Below are 27,827 nucleotides of genomic sequence, written 5' to 3' on the forward strand. Positions count from 1 at the left end.
CAGTGCGGCCACGGGACGCGCGCCACGCCACTCTGCGCCGCCAATTACGTTCTACCGACCGAGAGTATAAATACGCGAACCAAAAATATTTGAAAAAAATTAATAATAACCGACGGATGTTCGCGGCGAACGAAACGGCGGGGCGAATAGATGTGTGTAGCTTTGAAATATGCAACAGGCGAACCGAGTGAACAGTGGGGAGGAGGGGGGGAGGCCCGCGGTGAGCGGGGGCAGGTTCGACTTCGACGACGGAGGGACCTTCTGCGGCGGCTGGGAGGACGGCAAGGCGCACGGCCACGGCGTGTGCACGGGCCCCAAGGGGCAGGGCGCCTACTCGGGCTCCTGGCACTACGGCTTCGAGGTGTCGGGCGTGTACACGTGGCCCAGGTGAGTGGGGCCCGGGGAGACGGAAATAGCCGGCCCGAGCACTGACCGCCTCCCGGCTATTATTGTATTACCGACCGCTCCAAATATCCCTTCGCCCTGCCGCTGCTGCCGACCCGGCGACGGCCCGCTGCTCCGGCTTCCCGCCATCCACGCACTCCGCTCCGTCCACTCGCTCCGTCCACTCGCTCCATCCACTCACCCGCCATCCTCTCCGCAATATGTGCCATCCTTCTACCATTCCTGTCGAGTCAAGAAAGAACGAATTTACTAGGCGAATCTAGTACGAAATAGAAGCAGAAGGAGACCAAGGAAAACTTGGCGTGACAGGTGCTGTGGAGTAGTTAAGTAGACGCTCGACTGCGAAACTGGCATCGCGGGTTCGATTCCCGACCATTGTAAAATGAATTCAAGATATGTTTATTTTCAACTGGTCTGGATGTTTGTGATGTATTTTTCACATTTACCTTCCCCATCCTCACAATCCTACTTGAAATACTACAGACAACCCTCTAAAATAGGGGCTTTCCTTTTTGTTAAAAATCTACAATCTCTAATCTAATCAAAAATCTAATCTAGACAGTGTCTAAATCAAGAGTCAGAATAATCATGTGGTGAGGAGATACATAAAAGTGGAAGAGGCAAAAATTGTTTGCAAAGACAGGATGATGCGGCGTTCTATTCTCTCTGCCTACCTTTGCGGAGAAGTGGCGTGATGGTTAGTCACTTCGATAGTCATTTTTAGAGAATATATCGAAAATAATATTTCAGTATTCGTGGAAAACCTCGATTCATTCTCTTGAGCAAATGATTTATCTCAGTGGCCGATTTTCAGGCAGCTGCCGATGCCCGTATGGTGTAAGGCTATGAATAATGGTTTCCTGAAAACGCTTTCGCCACGCTGCAGAGTGCGTATGAAAGCTAAACTCGGGCACAATATGAGAGAATGCATTCACGGAATGGTTCCGACCGGATGCGAATGGTTTGAGCAGCGAATATTGAGAATAGCAAACGTCAGAAAATACGCTTTCAGAAATCCACAAAAATAATTTTTCAGCGCGCTTCAGCGCGAAGGAATTTTCTGTCCATCGTGAAAAAACTTGACCTTCTTTAAAGCGACGTCACATGAGAATCTATGTAAACGTCAATTTCACTGTTTTAAGTTTTATTTGTTTTACTATTAACTACTTTGAAGTACTTAGTTGTAATAAAAACTGAAAGTAATTTTCAGGAGCCCTCTTTCGACTGCTGAATATGTTGGAAACTTTTATTCTATCAATTCAACCGTGCATATATATTTTTTTTAAATATATAAAGCATTATAATTTTTTTTAGTATGTTCATCGTTATCTTTTTAAGGTATCAATGAAAATCTTGATAACGTTGTCATATTTGATTATATTATGGTTAATACACAATATTATATTATCGTTTAAGTCGGGTTATGGTCCTGTAGTTAGTGCCGTGTGCTTTAAATCAGAGGCTTTATATTCGACCCTTGTCTCTATAAATAGTTGAGTGAAAAGACCCTTATGTTTATTTTAACCTTCCTGGAAATCGAACCTGGTACCTTCAGCATTTTATAAAAACGCGCTATTTACTATAGTATAGTAACTATACTGTAAAAGGAGACAATTACAAACTAACAACATATAATTTTATATGATAATACTTATTTGAAAACTTCATTATAAAGTTTAGAAAAATATCGTTAACAATTCGCATTTGTGTTATTTATTTTTAAATAATATTTATATTTATTTATAAATAAGCATTCTAAAATGTTCCCTCGGTACGGGAAAATTCACTAAGAACAAATTCTTCAAATTTGTAATTTAAGTATATTAAAATATACAGATAAAATAAATACCTATTGGATAGTAATAACATAACAAAAATAAGCCTCTGAATGAAAAAATTATGTATTTAATGTAAGAAAATGAATTTTATTAATTCATTCAGTAGGCAATTTGTGGATATTTATCCATTTTTAATTAAAGTTTCACTTGGTAATTACCACATTATCTTTCAATCAATTTCGATACGTGTTTCCATGCATTCCTCGTCAGATGTTTGAAAATTATGCGAAATGCATCAAAATACGTGACGCAACAGATTTTAAGAAATAGTTATATTTACCAAGCTAAATTTCAATTATGAAAGCGAAGAAACCCATGTATTTTTTATCCTAAGCAAATAATAACGTAGAAATTATGATTGGTAGCATTCTTAAGCTACATGTATCACATTTAAGTTTGTTAGAGGTTTTCCTGTTTAGAGTCTGGTCTCTAAACAGTAAAATGATAAATATTTACCAAAATTTTCCCTTCAGTGTAAACAGTGCGTACCCTTTTCAGTATTATGGTAGCTTAATGTACATTAACCATATTTGGAAACGGATAAAGTATTTATATCGGATCTGTTCTACCGAAATATTATCAGTTAAGACGATTGCCGTTTGTAGGCTTATTACCTATATTTCAAACTCTCATGAAAAACCGAAAATATTTTCCCCAAGAATTGTAAATTACAAGAAAATAGTTATATCTAAAAAATATTACTGATATTCAAAATGAAAAGGAGCTTTATTTATTTCCTTATTTCGAATAATATGCTGACCAAAAATAAAAGCTCGTTCTGTATTTGAAATGTGGTATTTTATATCTCTGGTCGTGTTTTAATTTGTTTTTACTTTAAAAGTTTTATAAAAGCTAACTCTTCTTACTAACCATCACACCACTTTCCGCTGAGGTGGGCAGAGAGAATAGAACGCCACACCAGTCTATCTTTGCAAATAATCTTCGTCTTTTCCACATTCATGCATCTCCTCATACATATTTGCCGATTTTTCTGACTCTTGGACTGAACACTTTTAAGTATTTGAAATACTTGATCATGCTAAGGTTTTCTCGATCTTCTTCTGCTTCTATTACCAACCACAATCGTCAATTTGTTTACTGTTTTTTCTTCACTCATTCGATTCACATGCCCAAACCATCTCAACACACCTTTTTTAATTTGATCGAAAATGCTTATGTCACCCTTGCATTATTTCCTTATATCACCGTTCGAACATGTGTTTAACAAGTATTTATTGGGTATTTAACAAGTTTCATAAACTTATTTAAATAAAACTGTCTGGAATTATTACATAGCGTCTCTTAAAACTGTCATTGAATCGTTTTCTTAATAATACATGTATTTCTATTAAATTTTGATAACCTTTTTCTTTCACATTAAACAAAGATAAATTTAAGTTACGTGTGAAACATAGGTTGGTATAAATTTACTCCTTTGACCAAATTTTCTACCACATTTTAACACAAATCAGGCAAAATTTTTGCAATAATGTTATTTTACCGTAAGGATTTTTTTTAATTTTTATATTTTTTAAATTTTTTAATGTACTTGGTAAATACCATTATTTCTTAAAATCTATTGTGAGACGTGTTTCGATACATTCAGCATTAAACACCGGTGAAGCTAAGTTTCAATTTTAGAGTTGTGTCCTTGAGACGTTGAAGGATGAAAAAAAGCTGTGTTTAATTTTTTATTTTAGTGGGAACATAGATAATAAGGGTTAGGCTTAAAAATTATTATTTCGAGAAATAAAAATACTTTGTGTTCTGATCCACTCACATTTTTATTAACCAACTATGTAGTTTCGGCAACAACCTGTTGCCCTCTTCAGGGTTTAATTTATTACTTTATTATTATTTATTACTTAAGTTAATGCTTTCAATATTCAAAACATAATATTGGCGAGTACGGCCAGCAAATTAAAAATTATTGTTTTTTTTAACTATGGGTTTATAATTATTAAGATAATACTTTCATGAATTTCTATTGTTTCAAAATGACTTTTCTGAGGAATTCATCACAACACATGTAAAGAAAAAGTGGTATTTACCAAGTAAAACTTAAAATAAAAATGGACAGATATTAATTACTACAAAGTGACTACCGAAACAATTAACTTCTTTTTATTATTATATTTATTTTAAGCTTAAAGATTAAACTACCTTAAGCAAAAAAAATAATCTGAATATGATAAGTAAATCGTTTTTTTTTCTCAAATGCCCGATTTGTTCCACTCAAAACAAAACGATCGGCCTAAACTCTTTTTTATATAGACTTTTCGTTTCGAAGTCAAATTCTAATAGGATTTTTTAGTACTGGAAAATTTTGTGAATGAGTCAGGTTTAAATGAGTTGTTTGAAGAATCGATGAAATCCGCAATTATGTGTGTATTTTTGGCATTCATTTGAAGTAATTTTAAACAGGGATGTATGACGTGTTTTCCACGCGTAATTCATTAATACATATTGTTTTAGTTGAAATTTTCTTTGCAGTCAGGAATTCTAAAGGCCTTACTCGTAATAACAGAATTCATTAAGCATCCAGCTGCGTTGAAAGCTGGTAGACTCTTCACGCCCGATTAAAAAAATATACATATTTATATATTGGTTTTAAAAATATATATATTTGGAATTTTTTTAACTTCTTACTTTTCAACAACTCTTTTCTATTCAAAATAATATATTTATTACGAGAAAAAACTTATTTTTTCAATACAAAAACGGTATTTAAAAAAAAAATCAATTACCTCAAATACAACTTAGGTTTAGTGAAAATAAAGTTGCGATTTAACGTTTGTTGGGCCTGAAAATCTTTATAATTCATAATGTTTGTAGGGATCGAAACTATCTTTTACGCATAATTCTTTACTTACAAATAATATTTTAACAACATTTTGAGTATGTCCAAATATTTGTTCACAAATCCGGGTTTTATACACTTAGGAGTTATTTGTTAAATTTTTTTGACATCTTAACATAGACGAAGAAGAATACGGAAGTCTAGATATTTACAGCGCGTATGACCTGTCATAGGCTGGATAAACATAATCAGCTTGTATCTAAAAATAGGAATCAAGTTGTGGCAGGGTGTCGAGCCTAGAACCCTAAAACTAGAGATTTAACTGTAATTTAAAAACAGAGTATTCTGACTTTCGACGTCTTTCGTTGCCAGCGTACTTTAACTAATAAAATTCCTATTTTTTCTTTTACGATTCTCTTTGTCAAGCTATTTAAATTAAGTATTTTGCATTTATGTTTTTAAGGTAAAAATTTACGAGATCGTTCAAATGAGAATTAATTGGACAAAAGGTACGGGAATAAAATATATATAATAAAATTTGAAAATATTTATATTGCGGTATTCTTTCGTTATTTTTTACGTTTTAATTTTTATTCCTTTGGCGGGGAAATACGAGGAGTAAATTGGTTCATGAATGATGGGAATTTTATCCAAAGGAGCTATTAGGTTTTTGTTGTTTTTCTTTTTAAACAGTCTTAATATATTATTCTCTTTTTCACGTTTGTAAAAATGAAAACAAAGATCAAATTCTTGACTGCTCAAATACATTTTTATTTTCATAAAATAATTAGTAATTGAATTAATTTAGAACATTTATTGTTTCTAAATATCGCTCACTCCTTTCAACAACGACATATATCAAAAAACTTGATTTTTAAAGTTAAATATTAAATAAAATGTATAAAAATAAATACTAAGCCACTTATTGAACTTTTTACTGTGCAACAGATCTTTTTAGGTAAAACCTGAATGTTTTTTATCCATTTGAAAAGTATTTAATAAAAACTTTTATTAGCACCCCAATGGTGCATAGGGCACTGCGTCATATAAACGCAGTGTTATCTTGATCGTTTACACATGAATGAAAGGTGATCAGCTTTCCGCTTCAGGTACCAAACAAACAGGTATTTGAAAAATACATACTTTATTTAAAAAAATATATAAACAACATCTTTACTTCAAAATGCAAAAACAACACTTCCTGCCCTGAAGCGGGTAATTGTTAAGTTTTAAATATGCCGCTTTTGCTGGGGCTTGCTACATTTTCTGAGCATTCCGAAAACATGCATAACTGAAAATTGTCGATTTTTGATATTTGACTTTGTTGAAAAAAGTGAGCTATATTATGAAGTACATAAGTACTTTCAATCCCTGATTATCTCTTCAAGATATCCTTTGATAAGTCAATTAGTCTCAGATGGATAATTGAGAAATTATGATTAAATTAATATCTCAAAATTTTGAGACGCTTTGATTTTTTTTACAAATGCTGGGTTTCATCCACTTCGGAGATTTCAAGATTAAAAAAAAGATAATCAACATAGATCTATTGTGATAGGAATATGCAAGCGTGAGGATTAACAGGGCTTACAACCTGTCAAAGGCTAGTTATGTGATCACTTTACGTATAACATTTACCATTCTACCCATGATTGACAACCACACTACGCAATTTATTGGAACTCCTAGATATAGTGATCAATCTTATGACTTATGACACAGTATATATGAGTTTACATCAGCCATCTATGCTAGATTGAGGAAAGCTTTTATTTAGCAGAGATTTTTTTATTTGTATTTTTATTTTTATCTATTTATTTATTGAACGGCTAAAGCCTTTAACATAATACATACATATATACAGTATCTAGTATAAAAATACACTAATGAATACACTAATAGAGAAATAAAAAGTCTTAAGCATAAAATAATAATAAAATAACAAAAAGTTAGCACTGGTAAATATACACGTCTCCTTCAAACACTATCAGCGAGCAGCGAGAGAGAGTGAAACACAACGTTTAAATTTATCCATTATAACATGGAGAAGAAATGCTGAGAAAGTACAGACTTCAAGGTGGATAACAATATATTAAATAAATCTATGTATGCAAGATCCATGCCATGGATTATTTTTACATACTGGGAAACGTCTGAAAACATGATTTTTAATTTTTCATATATGTAGCGTATTTCAATTTTTATTATTTACAACACTTTGTTGTGTATAATAGCTTATTCATAGATCTGGATTTTATCCACTTAGGAGTTATTTTTATAGTTTGACATCTCAACATAGATGAAGAAGAATATGGAATCTGGGAATTATGACTTGTCATAGTCCTCTCTTACGTTGAGATGTCAAAATGTAAAAATATCGAATAAGTACAGAAAACCTATATTTTTTAACAAGTATTTGGACCCAAAATGTTGTAAATTCATCAGTTATACGAATAAACTTAATTTGATAAAATTAAATAAAACTCTGTTGCACACATCAACATAAGACTGAAAATCTATTTATTTGACAGTCGCAAAGAGATTTAAGAAAACGTAGGATTTTATTTATACAGCTTAATGTCCCGAATTTCTAGATCACCCGTACTATTTTCAGATTATAACGTAATTTCCATTATTAGCCGTGAAGCTTAAGAATGTTGATTAAACTTGCAAAAAAATACAACGCCAATTTATTTGGTACTGCATTTTAAATTCTTAAATTTTTCTCAATCACATGTTATGGTACAAGTTAGACAAATAAGGTAGGTACCATAATTTGTTTAACGAATCCCGGGATTTGATATGAAGTCAGGTAGTAAATTCAATGTTAATAAAAATTAATATAATTAAAATGTAACTTAGTTTTAAAATCACCATAAATATTTTGTTATAACTAAATTAAAATGTCTACCGGTTTCGAAGCTAACCGCTTCTTTATCAAGAATGATTAATCAGTATAAATCAGTCTTGATAATCAGTCTTGATAAAGAAGCGGTTAGCTTCGAAACCGGTACACAATAATTAAGTTATAATAAAATATTTATAGTGATTTTAAAACAAAGTTACATTTTAATGATAAAATGGAAAATCACAAAGTTAGGGCTTCAAATATAAATTATATAAAAATATAATATTGATTTATATGTTGATTCGGCTTTTAATTTTCAGAACTCCATTTTAATTTACATATTAATTATTTAAACCAATCACTGATTTTTAGAGTCTGCATTGAATTTTATTATTAAATATACATAAAAAAATCTGGCAATGGTTACTCGTTATTTCATTTTTAAACTGATGTTTAAACTAACAAGGCGAACCAATTGCCACAAAAATTATGTGTTTTAAATATAATTTATTAGCCTCTAAAACTCAGTTTTTGATTTTAACATTTTTTTAAATTATTTAAATCAACACTTATAAAAGACCACTCTTGCGTTTATTAATGATAATACAACTAGTTTCATGAACCACAGATTTTCTTATCTACTTGTGGAAATACAAACGTTATATTTCACTTATCGGGTACATCTGAAGTTCTCGAAACTAGTCGTGTTTACATTGATGAACTAAAAAGTGGTCAAAATAAAATTCTTCATTTTTGTTTTTATTTCTTTTTATAAACAATATTTTCTAAAATAATGAACATACTTAGCATGTTTTTTTTGCAGAGACCCACCGAGCCACCTTATTATGTGTCTTGTCGGTGGAGTTCTTTTTACATTGGTTTGTTTTTAATATTTAAAAAAAAAACTATTTAACGTAACATACACACAAAATAGAGAAAAAACATTTATTTATTTTTTAATACTGCTTACTATTATAATGCTTACACGTGTCATCATTTTGTCTTGAGGAGAGAGAGAGGGACAAGGAAAGGAAAGAGAGAGGGAGAGATATAACAAAACGTGTTTTATTTGACACTTTATTTGAGTATTTAAATTTATATGTACAGAATTTTAATAGATTAATTGTAAAGATTTGATGACATCTCAATACCAACACATTTTCAGTATACCTTTAAGCTTTCAGCGCGTGAAACTATTTACGTTTCAGTACGGCAGGAGGAGAGCATTTAAAAACGCCAAGCTTAACATGTTACACTGATTTTAAGCAGAAATGCGGATTTTAGATCCGGTTTGTGTGTTTTGCTTGCCCCGTACTATAGAAGTAATTTTGTTTAAAAATAATGTAATTATTTGAAATTTCAATTCGGTAAAAATGCTGATGAAAACTAGCGTGCTAAAAACCGAATTGTACTATTAGAGAAGGTAAATGATTTTTTTAAAAAAAGGAGAAATATTTGTGTTTCTATAACATACACAAATATTTTAATTTCATACTATTTCTGTGAGCCTAAGCGGCTCATTATTAGAAATAGGTATCAAATTGTGGTAGAGTGGGTTTGAACCGAGAAACACTGACTTAAGAGTCCGCTACACTAACCAAGGGACCAAAACCTGGCACATTTAAATGTATAGCATCTGATTATTTTATTATTTATTGATTTGGCATTAACTTTATGGAATAACATGAAGATTTGAAGCAAAAAAATGTATAAACAGTCGTATAAGAACACTTTTTTGAGTTTATTAATATGAACATGACTATTTTTGAGAACTATAGATGTTTTCATCAACAAGTCAAAAAAATTTCAGTATAATAATCAAATATAAATGTGTTTTTTTATATTTATTTAAACTGACCGTTCATTATTTTATATTCATAGTGACCACTCCTATAAATAATAATCCTTCTGAGAACTAATTTCAACATGTCGCATGTATAAATGCGAGTAACAGGAACTAATGCTATTATTTATGAAAATTTATTAGTTTCTTTGGAAGTCCATCCATGTAACGGGATTTATAGGAATTCATTAAGTTTTTATCAGTAAGAATATAGATTCTTATAGATAGCTATATAGCAGGATTTATAGATATTCAACCGGAATTTACAATTGGGACTCCATCCATATAACGAGGTTTATATAAACTCATCGATTATTTATCTATGGGAGTTCATCTATGTCACGGGATTTCGAGGAACTTATTAGATAGATATTTAACACTTATTAGATAATATAAGGGAAGTCCATCCAAATAGTACGATTTATAGGAATTCAATGGATATTTATCTTTGGGAGTCCATTCCTACGACGAGGTTTATATTATAAAGTCATCGGAAATCATTTATCTATGGAATTCCATTCATTTAACAGGATTTATAGGACTTCATCTATGGGAGTACATCTAAAAAACGGAATTGAATGGAATTCATCGAGTACATATTTACATTTATTTATCCACAGCCGCATTACTTAAAGGTTTGTATATCGAGTTTACCAAAATGATTATTATCTCTACATTTAAGAAAATTACGTTTTGAAGTTTGAATTCCAGAGAATATTTTGGGTGAATAGAAAGTTTTCTGATGAAAAAAATATTTGTCCCTAATTATTTGGCCCGGTGCCTAAGTGGATGCAACCTTGCTTATAGCTCCGAAGGTCGTAATCTCGCCATTACAACAAGATTGGGTCCATTCCGGATCAGAGAGAGAGAGGGCTAAAGAGAGAGAAAGTCGTTAATTCAGCTCGAAGTTAATCCTATTACTGCTTATATAAGCTCAGTTAAGTGATACTTAAGCGTATTAACTTTGCTCGCCTTCGTTTGAAGAAACCTGTTGGTAGTTCGTCTTAGAATTAGCATGCACTTCCTAACACAATACACGTTTGTATAATACAATTAGTCGAATGAATTTAACAGTCTAGATTCTAATCTCAGTTCATCTCCTTTCATTGTGCCAAATTTACTTTGTAGTTGCTCTGAATAGTAGCTTAGTGCTACAGTGGAACCACCCTCTTAAGTTTTTAACCTATAATATACGTCCTCTTCCTATTATTTTTTGACATCTCATCAAAGATGAAGAAGAATATGGAAGTCTGGGCATTTACGGGGCTGACGACCGTCATAGGCTGGTTTAAGTGATCACTTTACACACGTGTAACATTCACCAATTCTGCCCATTATTGACAACCACACTGCTCAAATTCTCGGAAGTTCTATACATATGAAACAATTTAGAAACCTTGTTCTTGAATCACTAGAACTTCACTAGACATCTATTGGTGAGATGTAAAGAAGCTTTTTATTAAGCAGAAACTCTTATATTAGTATGTGAGGTCCGAACCCTGAAATATAATCACACACATGAGAAACGCCAAAAAATACCATTTTCATTTTTATTATTAAGGTTATAATTTGACCAGATAATTTATTTACAACATTTTGAGTGTGTCCAAATACTTGTTCAAAAATCTGGGTTATCTCCACCAATTACAGGAGTTATTTAAATAACTCCTGTAATTGGAGATAATCCAGATTTTGTGAACAAGTATTTCGACACACTAAAAATGTCCTCTTCCTATTTTATGATTCTCTATACTATTTAATATGTCTTACTTTTCATTGTAGTGATTAAACATTTTTTCTTTTTTCCCATGCATATTAAAACATCTTCGTTTAAATTTTGTTTTAAACATTGTTCTATTGCACCACATTTCGAATGTTTCAACCTTCATTGTTGTAGCTTGGGTGAAAATCTATAGTTAGCTTTCGATGCCACGTATTGAAAAGATGTAGTATCGTAAGATTATGGTTTATGTTTCCATTACAACACTGTTTCTGTTACAACCTATAGTAATGAGGAGTAAGACGGAGAAGAGAAGTTTCTATTGCAGAAGGTCTCGCCTTTAGAAGCAGTTTATAACCATTTCTATCCCTGACTTTGATCCCTTGAGAATGGTCCACTAGTCATCAAGCCAGCAGCTCAAATATTAAATGATGGTCTTTCATTTCCATTCTGAGGGGCACACATGACAATTGTTTATTTTTGCTGACGATATTATATTTGGTATTTGATACATTTTTGTTTAAAAATATTTTAGGAAAGCTAACACATCTCTTTTGGTGAAAAAAAAAACACAGATAATTATGCAATAAAGTCGTTCAACCTGCTTCCATTACCCATTAAGTGAGTCATTCTGAATGAATTCCCTTATGGTATATTTTATTATGGTTATAAATTTGAAATAACATTTAAATTTTAGATACTTTTTACTGACCAGTTAATTTTCAATCCTCTGTGGGGTGATTATATTTTTAAATATAGCATAAAAATATAATAGTTGAGTAATATATCCAAAATTAAACACGGTTATTGGATTGAATTCTACTTTATTTACATAAATGATATGTGACGCGTTTCGTTTTCGTCTTCGTCAAACACTCAATAATAAGACGAAACGCGTCACATATCATATATGTAAATAAATTAGAATTCAATCCAATTTTTTTCATATTCGCACCCCAATGGTGCATAGGGCACTGCTTCATATAAACATAGTGTTATCTTGATCGTTTACACATGAAGGAAAGGTGATCAGCCCACAGATTCAGGTACCAGTTCAGTTTTTCACTCTAATATTGAATAAATATTAGAGTGAAAAAATCACTTATATTTATTTGACCCCCCCTGGGAATCGAACCCGGGACCTCCAGAACGTTAGCCGGGTGTTCTGACCATAACTAGTGTAGTTATATTACGGAGGCGGACAAAATTCAGTTCAATCCAATAACCGTGTTTAATATTGGATATATTACTCAACAATTCAATATGGAATTCTACCAACTGTCTGCAGTTACAATAAATAAAAATATAACCTGATTCACATTCAAACCCAGAAATAAATGCGTGATTGTGACTGAACTTAATGTACCGATGAAACACGAATATATATAGTTTAAATGACACCACACTCGTATATTATTGCGTCTGTGCATCAGTTTTCTTATTATACTGTGCACCGAAATCAACAAGCAAGCATGTTACTCACTTTACTAAGAAATTGTATCAGAATGTATAATTCACAATTTGTGACAAGAAATTTGGACACAAAAAACATTGCAGCATTTATTTATCATTTATTAGCATTTATTTATATCCAAACACTTGTTGACTAATCTGGATTTTCTCCGCTTTGGAGTTATTTTTACATTTTGACATCTCAACAAATATGAAGACAGCCTATGACACGCCAAAAGCCATGTAAATACCCAGACTTCCATTTTCTTCATCGTCAAAGTGTAAAAATAACTTTTTTATAAAATAAGGAATTGTGAACAAGTATTTGGACACACAAAATGTTGTGAATAAAATAATTAGTCAAAGTATTATTAAAACTGCATAAAAAATTAAAATCACTTGGTTTTCAGGCGTTTCCCAGTATGTAAAATAATCCGGGGTCGGATCTTGCATACAAATAAAAGGGTCTCTAAAGCTTTTTAAATCCAATCATAGATGGCTGTCGTGAACTCAATCACGGAACATCATGAGATGGATGACACAAATATGTGTGACTTCCAAAATTTGAGTAGTGTGGTTGTCAATCTTGGGTAGAATGAATGATGTTACACTTGCAAAAAGTGATCACATTACCAGCCTATGATGGGTCGTAGGCCCCGTAAGTTTGGTTGTCAATCATGAGTAGAATGGTGAATGTCACACGTTTATAAAGTGATCACATTACCAGCCTATGATAAGTCGTAAGCCCTGTCATTGGCTGACTCAGACTTTCATATTATGATTCATCTATGTTGAGATGTCATAAAATAATATGTTTATTAAACAGGTTACACATTTTTTTAAAATTAATTAAATATTGCTCTTTTTCGGTCCAAAAAAAATATTTTTATAGTAAAATAATCCAAAACGCGTGTAAAAAATAAAGAAAAACCAAATTGTTTGGAAAATCTGGTAGCATTTGCCATAAAGCCACAAAAAATACCAAAATGCGTTTTTCATACAGCATTGTTTCTTTTGGCATGAATTCATTGTATATTCGAAGAATTCCTTCCCTGTTAGATTATATTGGCCGCATTGATGGTCGAAATTGACTGATTTATGACTTGGAAATTAACCTTAAATCCACACATATCTACAAATCATTGTATATAACTTGTTCCTGTGCTACGTGGGTGATTTATAACGCCTTGTTTTTTTGAGAAAACTTGTGGGATTTTTAAAGAATGAACGCATAAACGCCATCGACATTAATCAGTATTGTGATGGTAAACTTAGCTTTACTTGTGTTTCAACGACTTTGGTATTTTGAAACCAGCTGTCAAAACATATAAAAAAGTTGACTTCACCGATAAAAAATTGAAAGGTAGGTGGCTATTTTGGTTCTTCCCCGAAGTACTATAATGTTAAATTTAGTATTTTTTGCCAATATAGTCAAGTCAATACTATGTTTTAGCCCCTGGAGTTTACTTTCTAAAGATTTTAGGATTTTAAAAATCTCGTGTCGATTTGTTTTGTCAGGGAGATAATATATAATATATAATGTATATATTTATATTGACATCTCAAAATATTATATGTGAAAAAGATGTTGAAAGTCTGGGTATTTCCGGGAGCTTACGAGAGCTTTATACACGTGTAACTTTCACAATTCTACTTATGATTGACAACCATACTACTCGAATTCAAATAAGCTTAAATAATAAAAATGAAAATGATAGTTGTTTATAATACGTATCCTTCAATTGACACCTTCTATTACATGCGAATTCTCGGCACCATCTATGGTTGTATCTGAGTTAAGTAAGTTTTCATTTTCTTATTTAGCAGAGACTTTCAGGAAAACGTATGTAAAGTTCTTTCCAATGTACTGCTTTTGAAACTCTCTGTATTACATTTTTGCCATCTAAATATGAATCACGAAATATATGGAAATAATTAGTCTAGATATTTACAGGGTCATCCATTCGTCATTGGATGGTTTAAGTGATCACTTTACACACGTGTCGTATTTTATTTTTTTTTATTTATTTATTGTAAGGCCAACAGACAATTTAGTATAACATAAATATACATTCAATTAAGTAATATTTGTAATGTCCAATTACAGGCTTTAACATAATTGTTACAAATAAGTAAGGTACCTTTTTGTTTCTGTGCGCATACATACCAATGTTCATAATTACATGTAGAAATGCATACACCATTCACTGGTATGATAGTGCCTTAAATGAAAAGTAGTGTAACTTATTTTTTCATAAACATAATTAAATTAAATTTCATGAACGTGATATGCATGCGCATGCGCACATAGGTACACGGTGCACATACATATATATATATATACAAATAAGCAATAATAATAACATACTATTTTCAAGATTAAAGGATTCTTCAATTTCTTTCTTAAAGGATTGTAGTGTAATATTGAATATATCTGTATTCTCGTATTTATTATTAATTAAATAACAGGTTCTGTTAATGAAAGAATTTTGATATGACTTGGTATTACATTTCGGAACGTGAACAATACTTTTGTTTCTTGTCTGGGTCCCAGGAACCCTAAACCCAATCTGTGACAAAAGCTGTGGACAGTCAACAAGATTATTAATGATTTTGTAAATATATATAATATCGGCCATGCTTCGTCGGAATTTAAGTGATTTTAGGTTAAGTTTAGTAATAAAGTCACTTGCTTCACTTTCTGGAACTTTCATCGCAAATTTACAGTATGATATAAATTTTGATTGAATAGATTCAACTCGATCGATGTATTTTTTATATTGAGGGTTCCAAACGGGGGAAGCAAATTCCAAATGGCTCCTTACGTAAGTATAATACAATAATCTAAGAGTATGTATATTGGTGAATTCTTTGCCTAAACGAAACAGGAAGCCCAACATTTGATAAGCTTTTTTGACAATCGAGTCGACGTGAGCTTCAAAAGTTAATTTAGAGTCCAATATAACACCGAGATCGCGGATCTCGGTGACTCTAGAGAGAATATGATTATCTACCTTATAATTGTGATTAATTTTAAGTTTGTTTCTAGAAAATATCAACACAAAGCATTTGTTAGTATTTAATTTTAAATGGTTAAGTTTGCAGTATTCGCTAAGTCTCTCGAGGTCACTTTGGAGTTTAATACAGTCTTGTAGTGATTTAATTTCAAAATATATTTTCATGTCATCGGCAAAGAGCAAAAAATCAGCGAATCTAAAACATTGGCCAATATCGTTTATAAAAATTAAAAAGAGTAATGGCCCCAAGTGTGATCCTTGTGGTACTCCAGAGGGTACGCTTACAACCTCTGAGACAAACCCATTTATTGCCACCGACTGGAGTCGGTCACTAAGGTAGGAAACCAACCAACTATAGAGATCACCATGGATACCCAAACTCGACAGTTTAGTTAATAGTATCTTGTGTACAACGCTATCAAAAGCTTTGGAATAGTCTGTGTAAATTGCGTCTATTTGGTTTCTTTTGTCCATTGCCCCTAACACAAACTCCAAAAAAACCGTGAGATTAGATGTCACAGATTTACATTTTACAAAGCCATGTTGATTCTCTATTATTGAGCCCTTAACAGCGCTATATAATTGATTGTAAATAATTTTTTCAAAAATTTTACTCATAATACAAAGTTTAGAGATAGGGCGATAATTTTTGATGTCGTTTTTTGAACCAGATTTAAATATTGGAGTTATGTTTGCACATTTCCATAGGTCTGGAAATACTCCTTCGTTTAACGAAACTTTAAAAAGCAATAAAAGAGGTTTTGCAATCTCGTAGCAACACATTTTTATAAAATATGAAGGAATATTGTCACTTCGTCCACTTGCATTGTTAGAAAGATTTTTAATAATACTAATAATCATTTTAAAGAGACGGAGATAGTAGATATTGATATATATATGTGTTTTGATGTATTCACCATTATACCCATGATTGACAATCACACTACTCAAATTTTGGAAGTCATAAATATACGATCCATCTTATGACATTCCGTGATAGAGTTCATAACAGCCGTCTACGATTGAATTAAGGTACTATTCAAAGTTTTGGAACTAATATATAGTAAACTCCCCTATAACGCTGAGATAGATACCGCATTATCGGAGGGCACGTTGTAGGGAAGTTAATGTTCCAAAATTGCATTTCAATTTTAATGACTCATTAAAGTCATTTCCGCTAGTTAAATGTACTTTTTTAAAAAAAAAGCATTAACCCTTTACAAAATTCTCTAAGATAAAGAAATACCTTTATTATCGTTGTGTATTGTTTCGTTAACTGTATTTTCAAAAACCATATAATCATTTAACCATACCCTCACGCTTTTACTCCCACTCACACACACACACACACACACACACACACACACACACACACACACACACACACACACACACACACACACACACACACACACACACACACACACACGCGCATACACTCATGTGTGTGTATGCTTATACACACCCACCCTCTCTTCTCTTTTTTTATCTCTCAATGTTCAACAGTATTAATAACATGAATGTGGATTTTTTTAATTGGCTTTTATCATTGTCAATGTATAAATATTTTTTTATGTACTAGCTGTATAATTCCCAAACAAATAAAAATAATTCGCACATCATTTCATGTGTGAGTTCGCCGCAGTATCTGTGGTTGATTCGAGTGAGATCTCTCTTGTCAGATATGTTATATATTTACTCTGTATATCAGGGCTTTCGCCCACATTGTAGCGCATCAGCTCTCAGAACAATGTCTCATCTCCGATCGCCTCTGCGAGTCAATCTGCCAATCTCACCACCGCGCCACCTGTTGCCTGCCCATGCACCCCTCCCCTCCTCCTTCATCCCTCTCTCCCCCTCGCCACGGGACCGGTGCAGACCGTAAAATCCGCCCGTAAATAACTCTGGTAGCCGCCATTGTTCCGCCGGGAGAATTTCCCGCCCACGCCGCCCTCAGCGGACACTCGCGATCAAAATAAAATAATATCGGACGACGATATCAGCCGATCGATTCCGCCGATGCGCCGCGGACGGGATCGATGAAATTTTACAGTGGGCAGTGCAAAACTTCCTTCTTCTCTATACCTCATCCCTTGTAAATGATATGCTCGTATCTGGCACTTTGTTTACGAGGAAAGGAAGCAAATATTTGATTTCAAGAGAATTGTAAAGAAAAAAGTTCAAAAGAGTAAAAATGTTTTTACTGGCGAATGATGCCTGCTTATACTACATCAGGTTACACCAGAGAGGTGTGTAGAGATATCCTTTAAGAAGTTTATATATATATATATATATATATATATATATATATATATATATATATATATATATATATATATATATATATATATATTTATGTATATATATATATATATATATATATATATATATATATATATATATATATATATATAAATATATATATATATATATATATATACATATATATATATATATATATATATATATATATATATATATATATATATATATATATATATATATATATATATTCACAATCAATTTTGTTTCACATTTTCTATAATTTTCATAACTTACATAGTTCATAAAATAAAATTTAAAAAATGCTTTGTAAGAGAAGGTATGCTTGTATGCCTAAATGTATCAGATGGGGAAATGCGGTGGGACAGTTTTCAATATGTTTACATTAATGCTAATTAAATGGCGCATAAGGCACTGCACAGCACCAACGCAGTGAAATACTATCGTAAATTAAGTGAAAACAAGTATATCAGTGCTGCGCTTCAGGTACCAGTCCAGAGCGATGTTAAATGAACTTTTAAGTGAAAAATCACTTGAAGTCCCGGGTTCGATTCCCAAAGTGTTTAAAAGGAAAACGTGTAATTTTTCACTCTTATATTTCTTTATTACTCTTATTACCCTGGACTGGTACCTGAAACGTTGGACTTATCACCTTTCTTTAATGTTTTTGACGATTCAGATAATATTGCGTAAATGCGATTCAGAGCCCTATGCACCATTGAGTGCGAATAAGGGGTGGAATTTGATCTATACGTTTTTCTGTATCATTACTTTATTTTTGTTTAACATTTCCATTATCCACTTACTTGCATTGTGCTGCATTGTATTTGAGATTTTATAATTATTTTAAACTTCTTGTTCAAAATATATGTTTATTGAAAACCGACTTGACGCAGATAGTGGCCAGAAAAATATTGGACGGAGACAAGATTTTTCGGTTGTAGAAATTTTTCTCAGGATGAAATCCCCTCAAATCTCATAAATCCTCTAATCTCTCAAATACCTACATCCCCAAATTCGTAATATCAGTAGTGAAAATAAGTTTTTTTGTAAAATGTTAAAGAATACATTTCGCGCACTCCTTTCAAGAACGTCATAAATCAAAATACTTGATTTTTCAGGAGAACGTTTTTAAAGTTGTAAAATATAATACAATGTACTAAAAATAAATATCAAGCCACTTTTTGAACTTTTTACTGTGCAACAGACCTTTTAGATAAAATCTGAAGGTTTTTTCTCCATTTGAAAAATATTTAGTATATTTAAAAAAATAACTAAATAATGCATTTTATTCAAAATGCAAAAACAACTCTTTCTGCTCTGTAGCGGGTAAATATTGAGTTTAAAATATGCCTCTTTTGCTGGGATATAGTACATTTTCTGGGCATTCCGAAAACACGCACAACTGAAAATTGACGATTTTTGATTTATGACGTTCTTGAAAGGAGTGAGCGATTTGTTCTTTTTTCTCTCACCTGAAAGGGTATTTTTCGGCTTCGAATTCGAAATCTTTCATTATTTTTGAAACGCCAAAACAAAGTATCACAATACCTTTACAAAGATTTGTGTTTTTGAAGATTTCAATTAAAGGTGTTCATGATTTTTTCCCGAATGAAAAAACTCTGTTTGAAAAGGTATTCGTAAAATGAAAAAGGTTTTTATTCGTTTATTTGATTCTGCGAATCAAGCACAACGTTATATTATGTTTACAAGTATTAATTCATTATATTAACCGATTTCAGCTTTCTACTTGGAGCCAAAAACTTTCACGGTTCATTTATAGTCTCATTAAATATTTAAAAAAGAAATTAAACAAGTCTTGATTTTTTTTATGAAAATTTTATAAAATAAAATAATAAAAAGTAAAAAACATAATGAAGGTATTTATAAATAACCAAGTTATTTTAATTAATTGCCTTACATTAAATATTTTTCCAATTCTTAGAAATAATTATAAAAACTCTGCGCCTCCATCGCCTCTCACTTCAAACTTCAACTAACCACTCCTTTATTCCACATATTCACCTATCTATGAATATTTTTCTGTTTTTATATTTAGTACGTATCCATCCCTGAACATGACAAGGTGCTTGTTGAAACCGTTGGAAAAAAGCACAAAAAATATGGGTTGCAAAAAAAACAAAGCTTGAGATTTATTCGAAAAAAAAAAATAAAGTCATTTTATATGTTTGCTAAAAAAACATGTTGTTATTTGTTACTAAAAATAAATGATAAAGATATTAAATAAGCAGATATTACGAAAAAAACGCAATTTTATAAAACATCCACAAAAAAAATTACCTCTTTTTCTTTACCTTGAAAATCATAAATTAAACACAGAATTAAAGAATACGTGCAAATTAAATAAAATTCTGAAAAGCTTTTCCGTATAATTATACTCATATGGAAAAGCTTTTCTGGATTTTTTATAACAAATAAAAGATTTTATATAATAATTATTATTATATTATTTTCATATTTCTTTTTGAATACTAGAAAATTTTTTATGATATTTTTCTTTGTTATAACGCGTATTTTATTTTATTTTTTTATTTTACCACATAAATACTTTGCTGCTAAGGTTGGCAATCATCCTGACAATTTTTATTTTGCCTGCAATCTCTCTAAAAAGCGACTGAATTCTAATTGCAGAATTCAGTTCAAAAGCACTCTCTTAAGTTATAATGCTAGGATACACGCCTTTGATCCTATGCAGCATTCACCTTCGAATTTACCTTATAATATTATTATACGTTTTAGTACTTCTCTTATCTTCTATTTATACTTGTTTTTTATTATTATTATTTTTAAATTAAAATTTCTTACAAAATCTACGGAAATTGTACAGCATGGTGCAGTTGTTTCAGTAATGTGTGTAATAGCTAATTACACACTGCTCTGCTAGAATATGATAGGTTATAGGCATAGAACGGTATTGGTATGTTGCCAGGTACTGTACATAGAATTAAGATCTAGCTTCTGCACATCTCTAACCAGAATACTTGTAGCCAGCCTCAATCATTTCCGAATCCGTACAGTAATAAATCTTCGCAATGAGATTAATTTAAAACGTATTATGATAATGCAATTATTCGCAATTTATTTGTATTTATCTAAAGTATCACTTATAATCCTACTTTGAAATTCTTATAAATTTTCTATAGTTTTATAATTTCCAATAAATATTTTTCAAGCATCAAAACTATATCTTCTTCAAAACTCTCCTAATTCGCACCTCAATATATAAATATATATATATATATATATATATATATATATATATATATATATATATATATATATATATATATATATATATATATATATATATATGTACATAATATCAAATAATAAAAAAAATGTTTAAACCTTTATCCTCACCCATAATGGTGCATAGGGCACTAAATAAAATTTACGCATTGTAAATTTGATAGTTTATTATATAAAGGCAAGGTAATGAGTCCTGCGTGTCAGGTGCCAGTCCAGGGTAGTATTAACTGAATAAAAAAAAAATAAAAAAAACACATTGGCGAATCGAACCCGGGCATCCAGTAATAAATAGTAATAATAATTGCAATTTTTCTTATTTTTTGACAAACGCAAGGTTACTCAGTCCAATTTCATGTGTATAATTAATACTTTCATATTTTTTAAACATCGGCGATGGCGAAAGTAAGGATAGTGTAAACAAATTTTTATACCGCAAAGTATAGAACGAGTGCGGCGATACACTCACTACGCGGGCGAGTTAGCATCAAGTGCGGACCCGCGTACTAGCGCTCGTCTGCTCGGATTCGTTCGTTTCGCATTGCGGATTGTTCCAGCACGTGAAACGTGTACACGGAACCGGACATTAAACTAAATTATACGAGTACATTTAAGCTTTTTATGATCGAAGTTATTGCCACTTGGATTTTTTTTAAATATGAACTTGGGTTTTGAGCGCCAGTGAATGATATTTGTTGATGTTTTTGCCGATTTTCTCCAATCAAAAACTATTACATATATATATGTATGTATGTATGTATATATATATATATTTATATATATATATATATATATATATATATATATATATATATATATATATATATATATATATATATATATATATATATATATATATATATATATATATATATATATATATATAACACATTTATATATATGTAAATATTAACCATCACAAATTCTCAAGTAATGGCAGCGCCATATATCGAAATTGCACATCTTTCAATATTTCAACTAATAGGAATCCTACAACAGTACTTACAGACATACTACTTCCAACATTAATGCATTCAATTTCAAATTTAATATATGTTCAATATTCCCCTGGACTGGTACCTGAAGCGGAGGGCTGATCACCTTTCCTTCATGTGTTTACGATCAAGATTATAACTGGGTTTATATGATGCAGTGCCCTATGCACCATTGGGGTGCGGATAAAGGTTAAAAAACATTAATGCTATATGGATGTGCTAAAATTATTTTTAAATATTTACTTTGCGTAAATTTGTGATGACCTTATCCGTGTAGGAATTCTATACGGAAGTTGACACTTAAACTAAGCAGTGTAGATATATTTAGCATAACTTCTAATCTATGGCGCGAGTGGTATATTTGCTTCAGCACACATATCACAATGCGGTGGGCTGATAAGGCATAGGGTGGCAGGCTTCCGGGAGAGGCTGATGAAGAGCTCCAACCTCATCATAAAACTCGTTGTGGAGTACGGATGAGGGCTGGACATATGGCAGCACTAAAATTCAGTTCTGCGATTGCCAGATAGCCGATCTTCTCACATCTCTCAAGAATTACGCTAATGTTACGAGTATTTAATTACAATATTTCTATTAGTTGCTATTTTGTCATTTTATTTATTTTATAATACTATAATATTTAGAAAAAAAGCTGACTAAGTATTGCACACACCACTTTGCCAAGCGGTAGTATAATTTTGTTAAAATTATTTCACTTGGTAAATACTACTATTTCCTAAAATCTATTATGACATGTGTTTCGATGCATTCCGCATCATTTTCAAACACCGTGATAATGTGGAATGCATCGAAATATAATAGATTTTAAGAATTAGTAGTATTATGGAGACGTAATTACCCGATGTGGGGAAATGTGCGTTTTGCACTAATTACGTGCATCCACGTCTCCATTTAATGCTCCTCAGAAGCTGCATTTTATTCATGGATGAAAAATAAATAGACTTATTTGAATGATTCACGATTTTGTATTCACTACTAATTAGAACTTTAATTTAAAATTAGTGAACTATCGAAAAAGTTGACGAAATCTTAATAAATTCATTATTTTTATTCACAAAAAGAAATATTCATTCAATTTCATTTCGTTATTATTAAATTCTTGTAAACTGATTAACAACAAATTTGAAAACGTCAAATTCATTAAAAATAAAACTTTAAAAGAAATGTTAAAATTATCTTTACCGCGTAGTAATCTTTTCACTGTATCGTTTTTACATACAGTTGAAAATTTTACCTACGTAGTGTAGATAATATTTACTATACTTTTATACCAAATATTTTTGTCATATTTCAAACTTGTTTTTGATTTAGTGTTTATTAATTTTGTGGAATGCGTCAAAACACGCGTAATATTAGATTTTAATAAATAAGGCATTGATCAACAAAAAGCTTATTGAAAAAAAATGTTTCTGCTGGTTAATTCAATATACGTACACTTTTTTCCTAGCTCGTTTACTGATTCTATAACGATATTCAGCTTTAAATTTATTAAGGTTAAAACAGATTTGTCAACCAAAATATGGCAAAATAATAAAATAACATTTTTTGTATGATATTTGATATACATACTTTTTAGAAAAAAAAATTGATATACAATTTTTTTTTCTGAGCCCACCATCCACCCGCAGCAGTTATAGAGTCCTGAGGGACTCTCTGTCAGCTGCACATAGAGGAAAATCTTCAAAATATTTCTGAAGAAATATTTAACATACTTTAAAATATATAGAGTGCCAATAATTGCTGTCAATAGATTTTCTTCGATTGTTTTATACCGTAAAACTATCGGAAGACTTTGAGATGACAGCGCCGCGGCGTAGTTGGGTAGACGCTCGACTGCGAAACTGGCGTCGTGGGTTCGATTCCCGGCAATTGCAAAATAAATTTAAGAAATATTTATTTTCAATTGGTGTGGGTGTTTGAGAAGTATTTTTCACGTTTATCTTCCCTATCCTTACTATCATACCTGCAGACAAGACTTTAATAAAAGCTTTGCGGGTTATTCCTTAAAAAAAACTTAACATTGATTTATACAATAATGAATAAACATGTATCATTGATTTCATAACAGTTTTATTGCCGCAGAGCGCTATCGCGCTTCTATGTTACATAGATAGTTTCATCGAAAATGTAAAGCACTAAAACGGTTAAAAGTTTAGTCAAAATCGATATTAACCGAATAAATCTGCTTTTAGTGCTTACAACTGTGGTCTTTGATATGCGTATTTCATTATTTAGAAAAATACATGTTCAAAATAGATTTCGCAACATAAAATACGTTTATCTCTTCTCGTATTTTGACAGGATTAACCAAATTTTGTTCGATTCCTGTATAAACATTGCGAAACAGAGATTTGAGATTCCGAAATTATACAAAGATGTTTGTCGACCATTAGTTCAGGGAGATAGGAACTTTTGCCAATATTTTTTATTGGATTAAGCCCGTCAGACAGATGATGGGAAATTGGTCAATTTCTCTGGGTTTATGTACATTTTTGACTGGCAGCTATTTAATTATATTTTGTAGTAACTCCATATTCAATAATGAAATATTTTTACATTTATGTTTATTTTCGCTTCATGTGGTAATCAAGTATTAAAAAAAATTCGCACGTATTTTTCACCAGTGGAAAATTTCTGTTACCCATGTGATTCATAACGAGGCACATGAGAATGATAAAAAGTATTGCAACGTTGTATTTTAATAGATTTTTAAAATAAATTCTTGACTTATGAAAGGTATATTAATAAAATTTGTCTACAAAAAATGTATAAAAAATTAGATCACTATTATCGTTAATACTACTTATATAAGAATTTTGAAAATCGGATTATTCTCGGGTGTCCAGCGTTATAATTGAAGATAGTAAAAATATTATAATTTTGAAAATCGAATCATCTTAGCATTACTAGCGTTATCGGTGAAGATACTACTTATATTACAATTTAGAAAATCGAATCATAGTCGGACAACCAGCATTGTAGGTAAAGATACTACTTATATTATAATTTTGAAAATCGAATCATCCTTGGACGGCCAGCTTTATTGGTGAATATTTGTACTACTAATATTAGAATTTCGAAAACCGAATCATCTTAGCACGACTAATGTTATCGGTGAAGATACTACTAATATTAGAATTTTGAAAATCGAATCATCTTAGCAAGACTAGCGTTATCAATGAAGATACCATATAACAATATTAGAGTTTCGAAAACCGAATCATCTTAGCACGACTAGAGTGAAGATCCGACTTATATTTGTATTTTTAAATCGAATCATCCTCGGATCTGCAAGTTTATAGGTGAAGATACTATTTATAAAATAGTTTTGAAAACAGAATCATCAAAGCACGACTAGCGTTATCAGTGAAGTTACCACTAATATTAGAATTTTGAAAATTGAATCATTATACCACGACGAGCGTTATTGAAATACACTACGCATCTTAGAAAATTGTAATTCGAATTATCCTAGCAAGACTAGTGTTATCAGTGAAGTTACTACTAATATTAGGATTTTGAAAACCGAATCATCTTAGCACGACTAGCGTTATCGATGAGTATACTACTACATAATATTCGAATTGTGAGAATGGAATCATCTTAGCACGACTAGTGTTATCGGTGAAGATGCTACTAATATTAGAATTTTGAAAACAGAATCATCATAGCACGACTAGCGTTATCGGTGAAGATACTATTATAATTTTAAGAATGGAATCATCTTAGCACGACAAGCGTTATCGGTTAAGATATTACTAATTTAAGGATTTTGAAAACCGAATCAGCTTTTAAACTTGAAACGGTGCATTCTCGTTGTACATTCTCCGCCTGCTACTCGCTATTCGCTATCCGGTTGGCGGCATATCTCGCTGGTCTCTCTGACTACATTTTATTCGCTGGCAGTCGGCCAACGGTAATGTCATCGCTCGAAGCGGGGCTGTCTGTGATATAATAATATTCGATAAGGGGTCACTGGAGCTACGCATTTTAGCCTCGTTTTCTCATTGCACGCTTAATGGCCAACCTCGAAAATACCCACAGAATCTCCGAATCTCCAACCGTTAGTCACGGTTAACCAACTGAATGAACGAAAGTTTAACTGGAAAACTAAGGGGAAACTGTGTTATTTCCTGTGGCGTAATCTTTCGGTTGGGGTCGACTTTATATTACGTAGATATCTGGGTCTCGGAGCATTAAACCTACTTTTCGTCTAGCATAACAATGAAACGTTTCGCAGCTCCAATTTCTGAATGGTTTCAGCGATTTTGGAATGTTTGAATTTTGCGGTGAATTTAAATCGATCGTTTTAAATGTTTAAAGAACATTATGTTATTTGAGTTTTAATTAAACTAAGTATAGAATAAAGACATTTTACTTAAGTTTCTGAGTTTTATTTTTAATTTTAATTTGAGTTTGCATTTCTGGGAATTTCTCTCTGAATGAACACATCTGTGCCTTGTTTGAAATGCATCGCTTAAGGGTAAGACCTTGTCAATACAGTGAATATTAGTATGATCTGTATTCACTCAAATTCCTTAGCCTGTTTAGGAATGAATGACTACAATAAAAATACAATAATGGTATACAATAGAAAATGACGATCCATGAATATGTTACTCCAACGACTATTTTCATATTTACTATAAAAGCTTCATTAAAAAGAATATCCCTGCAACACCAAAATACTATCAAATTTTGTGGAAAATGTCGCTATATAAATTAATTAAAACATTTATTATTACATAATGCCTCCGTAGTGTAATGGTCAGCACGCTCGGCTACCGGTCTGGAGGTCCCGGGTTCGATTCCCAGAGGGGGGTCTAATAAATATAAGTCATTTTTTCACTTTAATATTTATTCAATATTACCCTGGACTGGTACCTGAAGTGGAGGGCTAATCACCTTTCCTTCGTGTGTTAACGATCAAGATAACATTGCGTTTATATGATGCAGTGCCCTATGCACCATTGGGATGCGAATAAGGGTTCGAATTATTAAATTATTTCATTTATTTTTTTATATTATTTTTTCATAAATTTTATTGATTGATGATTTAAAATGCAAAGCAATAAATTTATCTGATTTTATGTTATCCTGGTAAAATAATTATACCCACATGTTCTTTTTTACATTTTTTACATCTCAAAATAAATGAAGAAGTAGATAGAAGTCTGGGTATTTACAGGGCTTATGACCTATCATAGGTTAGTTAAGTGATCACCTTACACACGTGCACCATTCCACATTCTACCCATGATTGACAATCACACTACTAGAATTTTTGGCACTCCATTTTTCATGTAGCTTATAATTTGACCAGTTATTTTTTCTAATC

At 31.6% G+C, this 27,827-nt stretch overlaps 1 protein-coding gene across 1 annotated transcript in view; it reads left to right on the top strand.

Moving 5' to 3' along the window:
- The window catches only part of LOC148301471 (uncharacterized), a 117,592-nt gene continuing 89,765 nt past the window's right edge, over positions 1-27,827 (top strand). Inside the window, exon 1 of the mRNA XM_088273184.1 lies at positions 1-387. Within this exon, the coding sequence (XP_088129310.1) occupies positions 151-387 (237 nt within the window). The 5' untranslated portion in view covers positions 1-150. The remainder of the gene's footprint in view (positions 388-27,827) is intronic.

This window comes from Brachycentrus maculatus, unplaced genomic scaffold (assembly GCF_059751285.1).
Source record: "Brachycentrus maculatus isolate JH-2025_06_01 unplaced genomic scaffold, ASM5975128v1 h1tg000559l, whole genome shotgun sequence".
Classification (NCBI taxonomy): domain Eukaryota; kingdom Metazoa; phylum Arthropoda; class Insecta; order Trichoptera; family Brachycentridae; genus Brachycentrus; species Brachycentrus maculatus.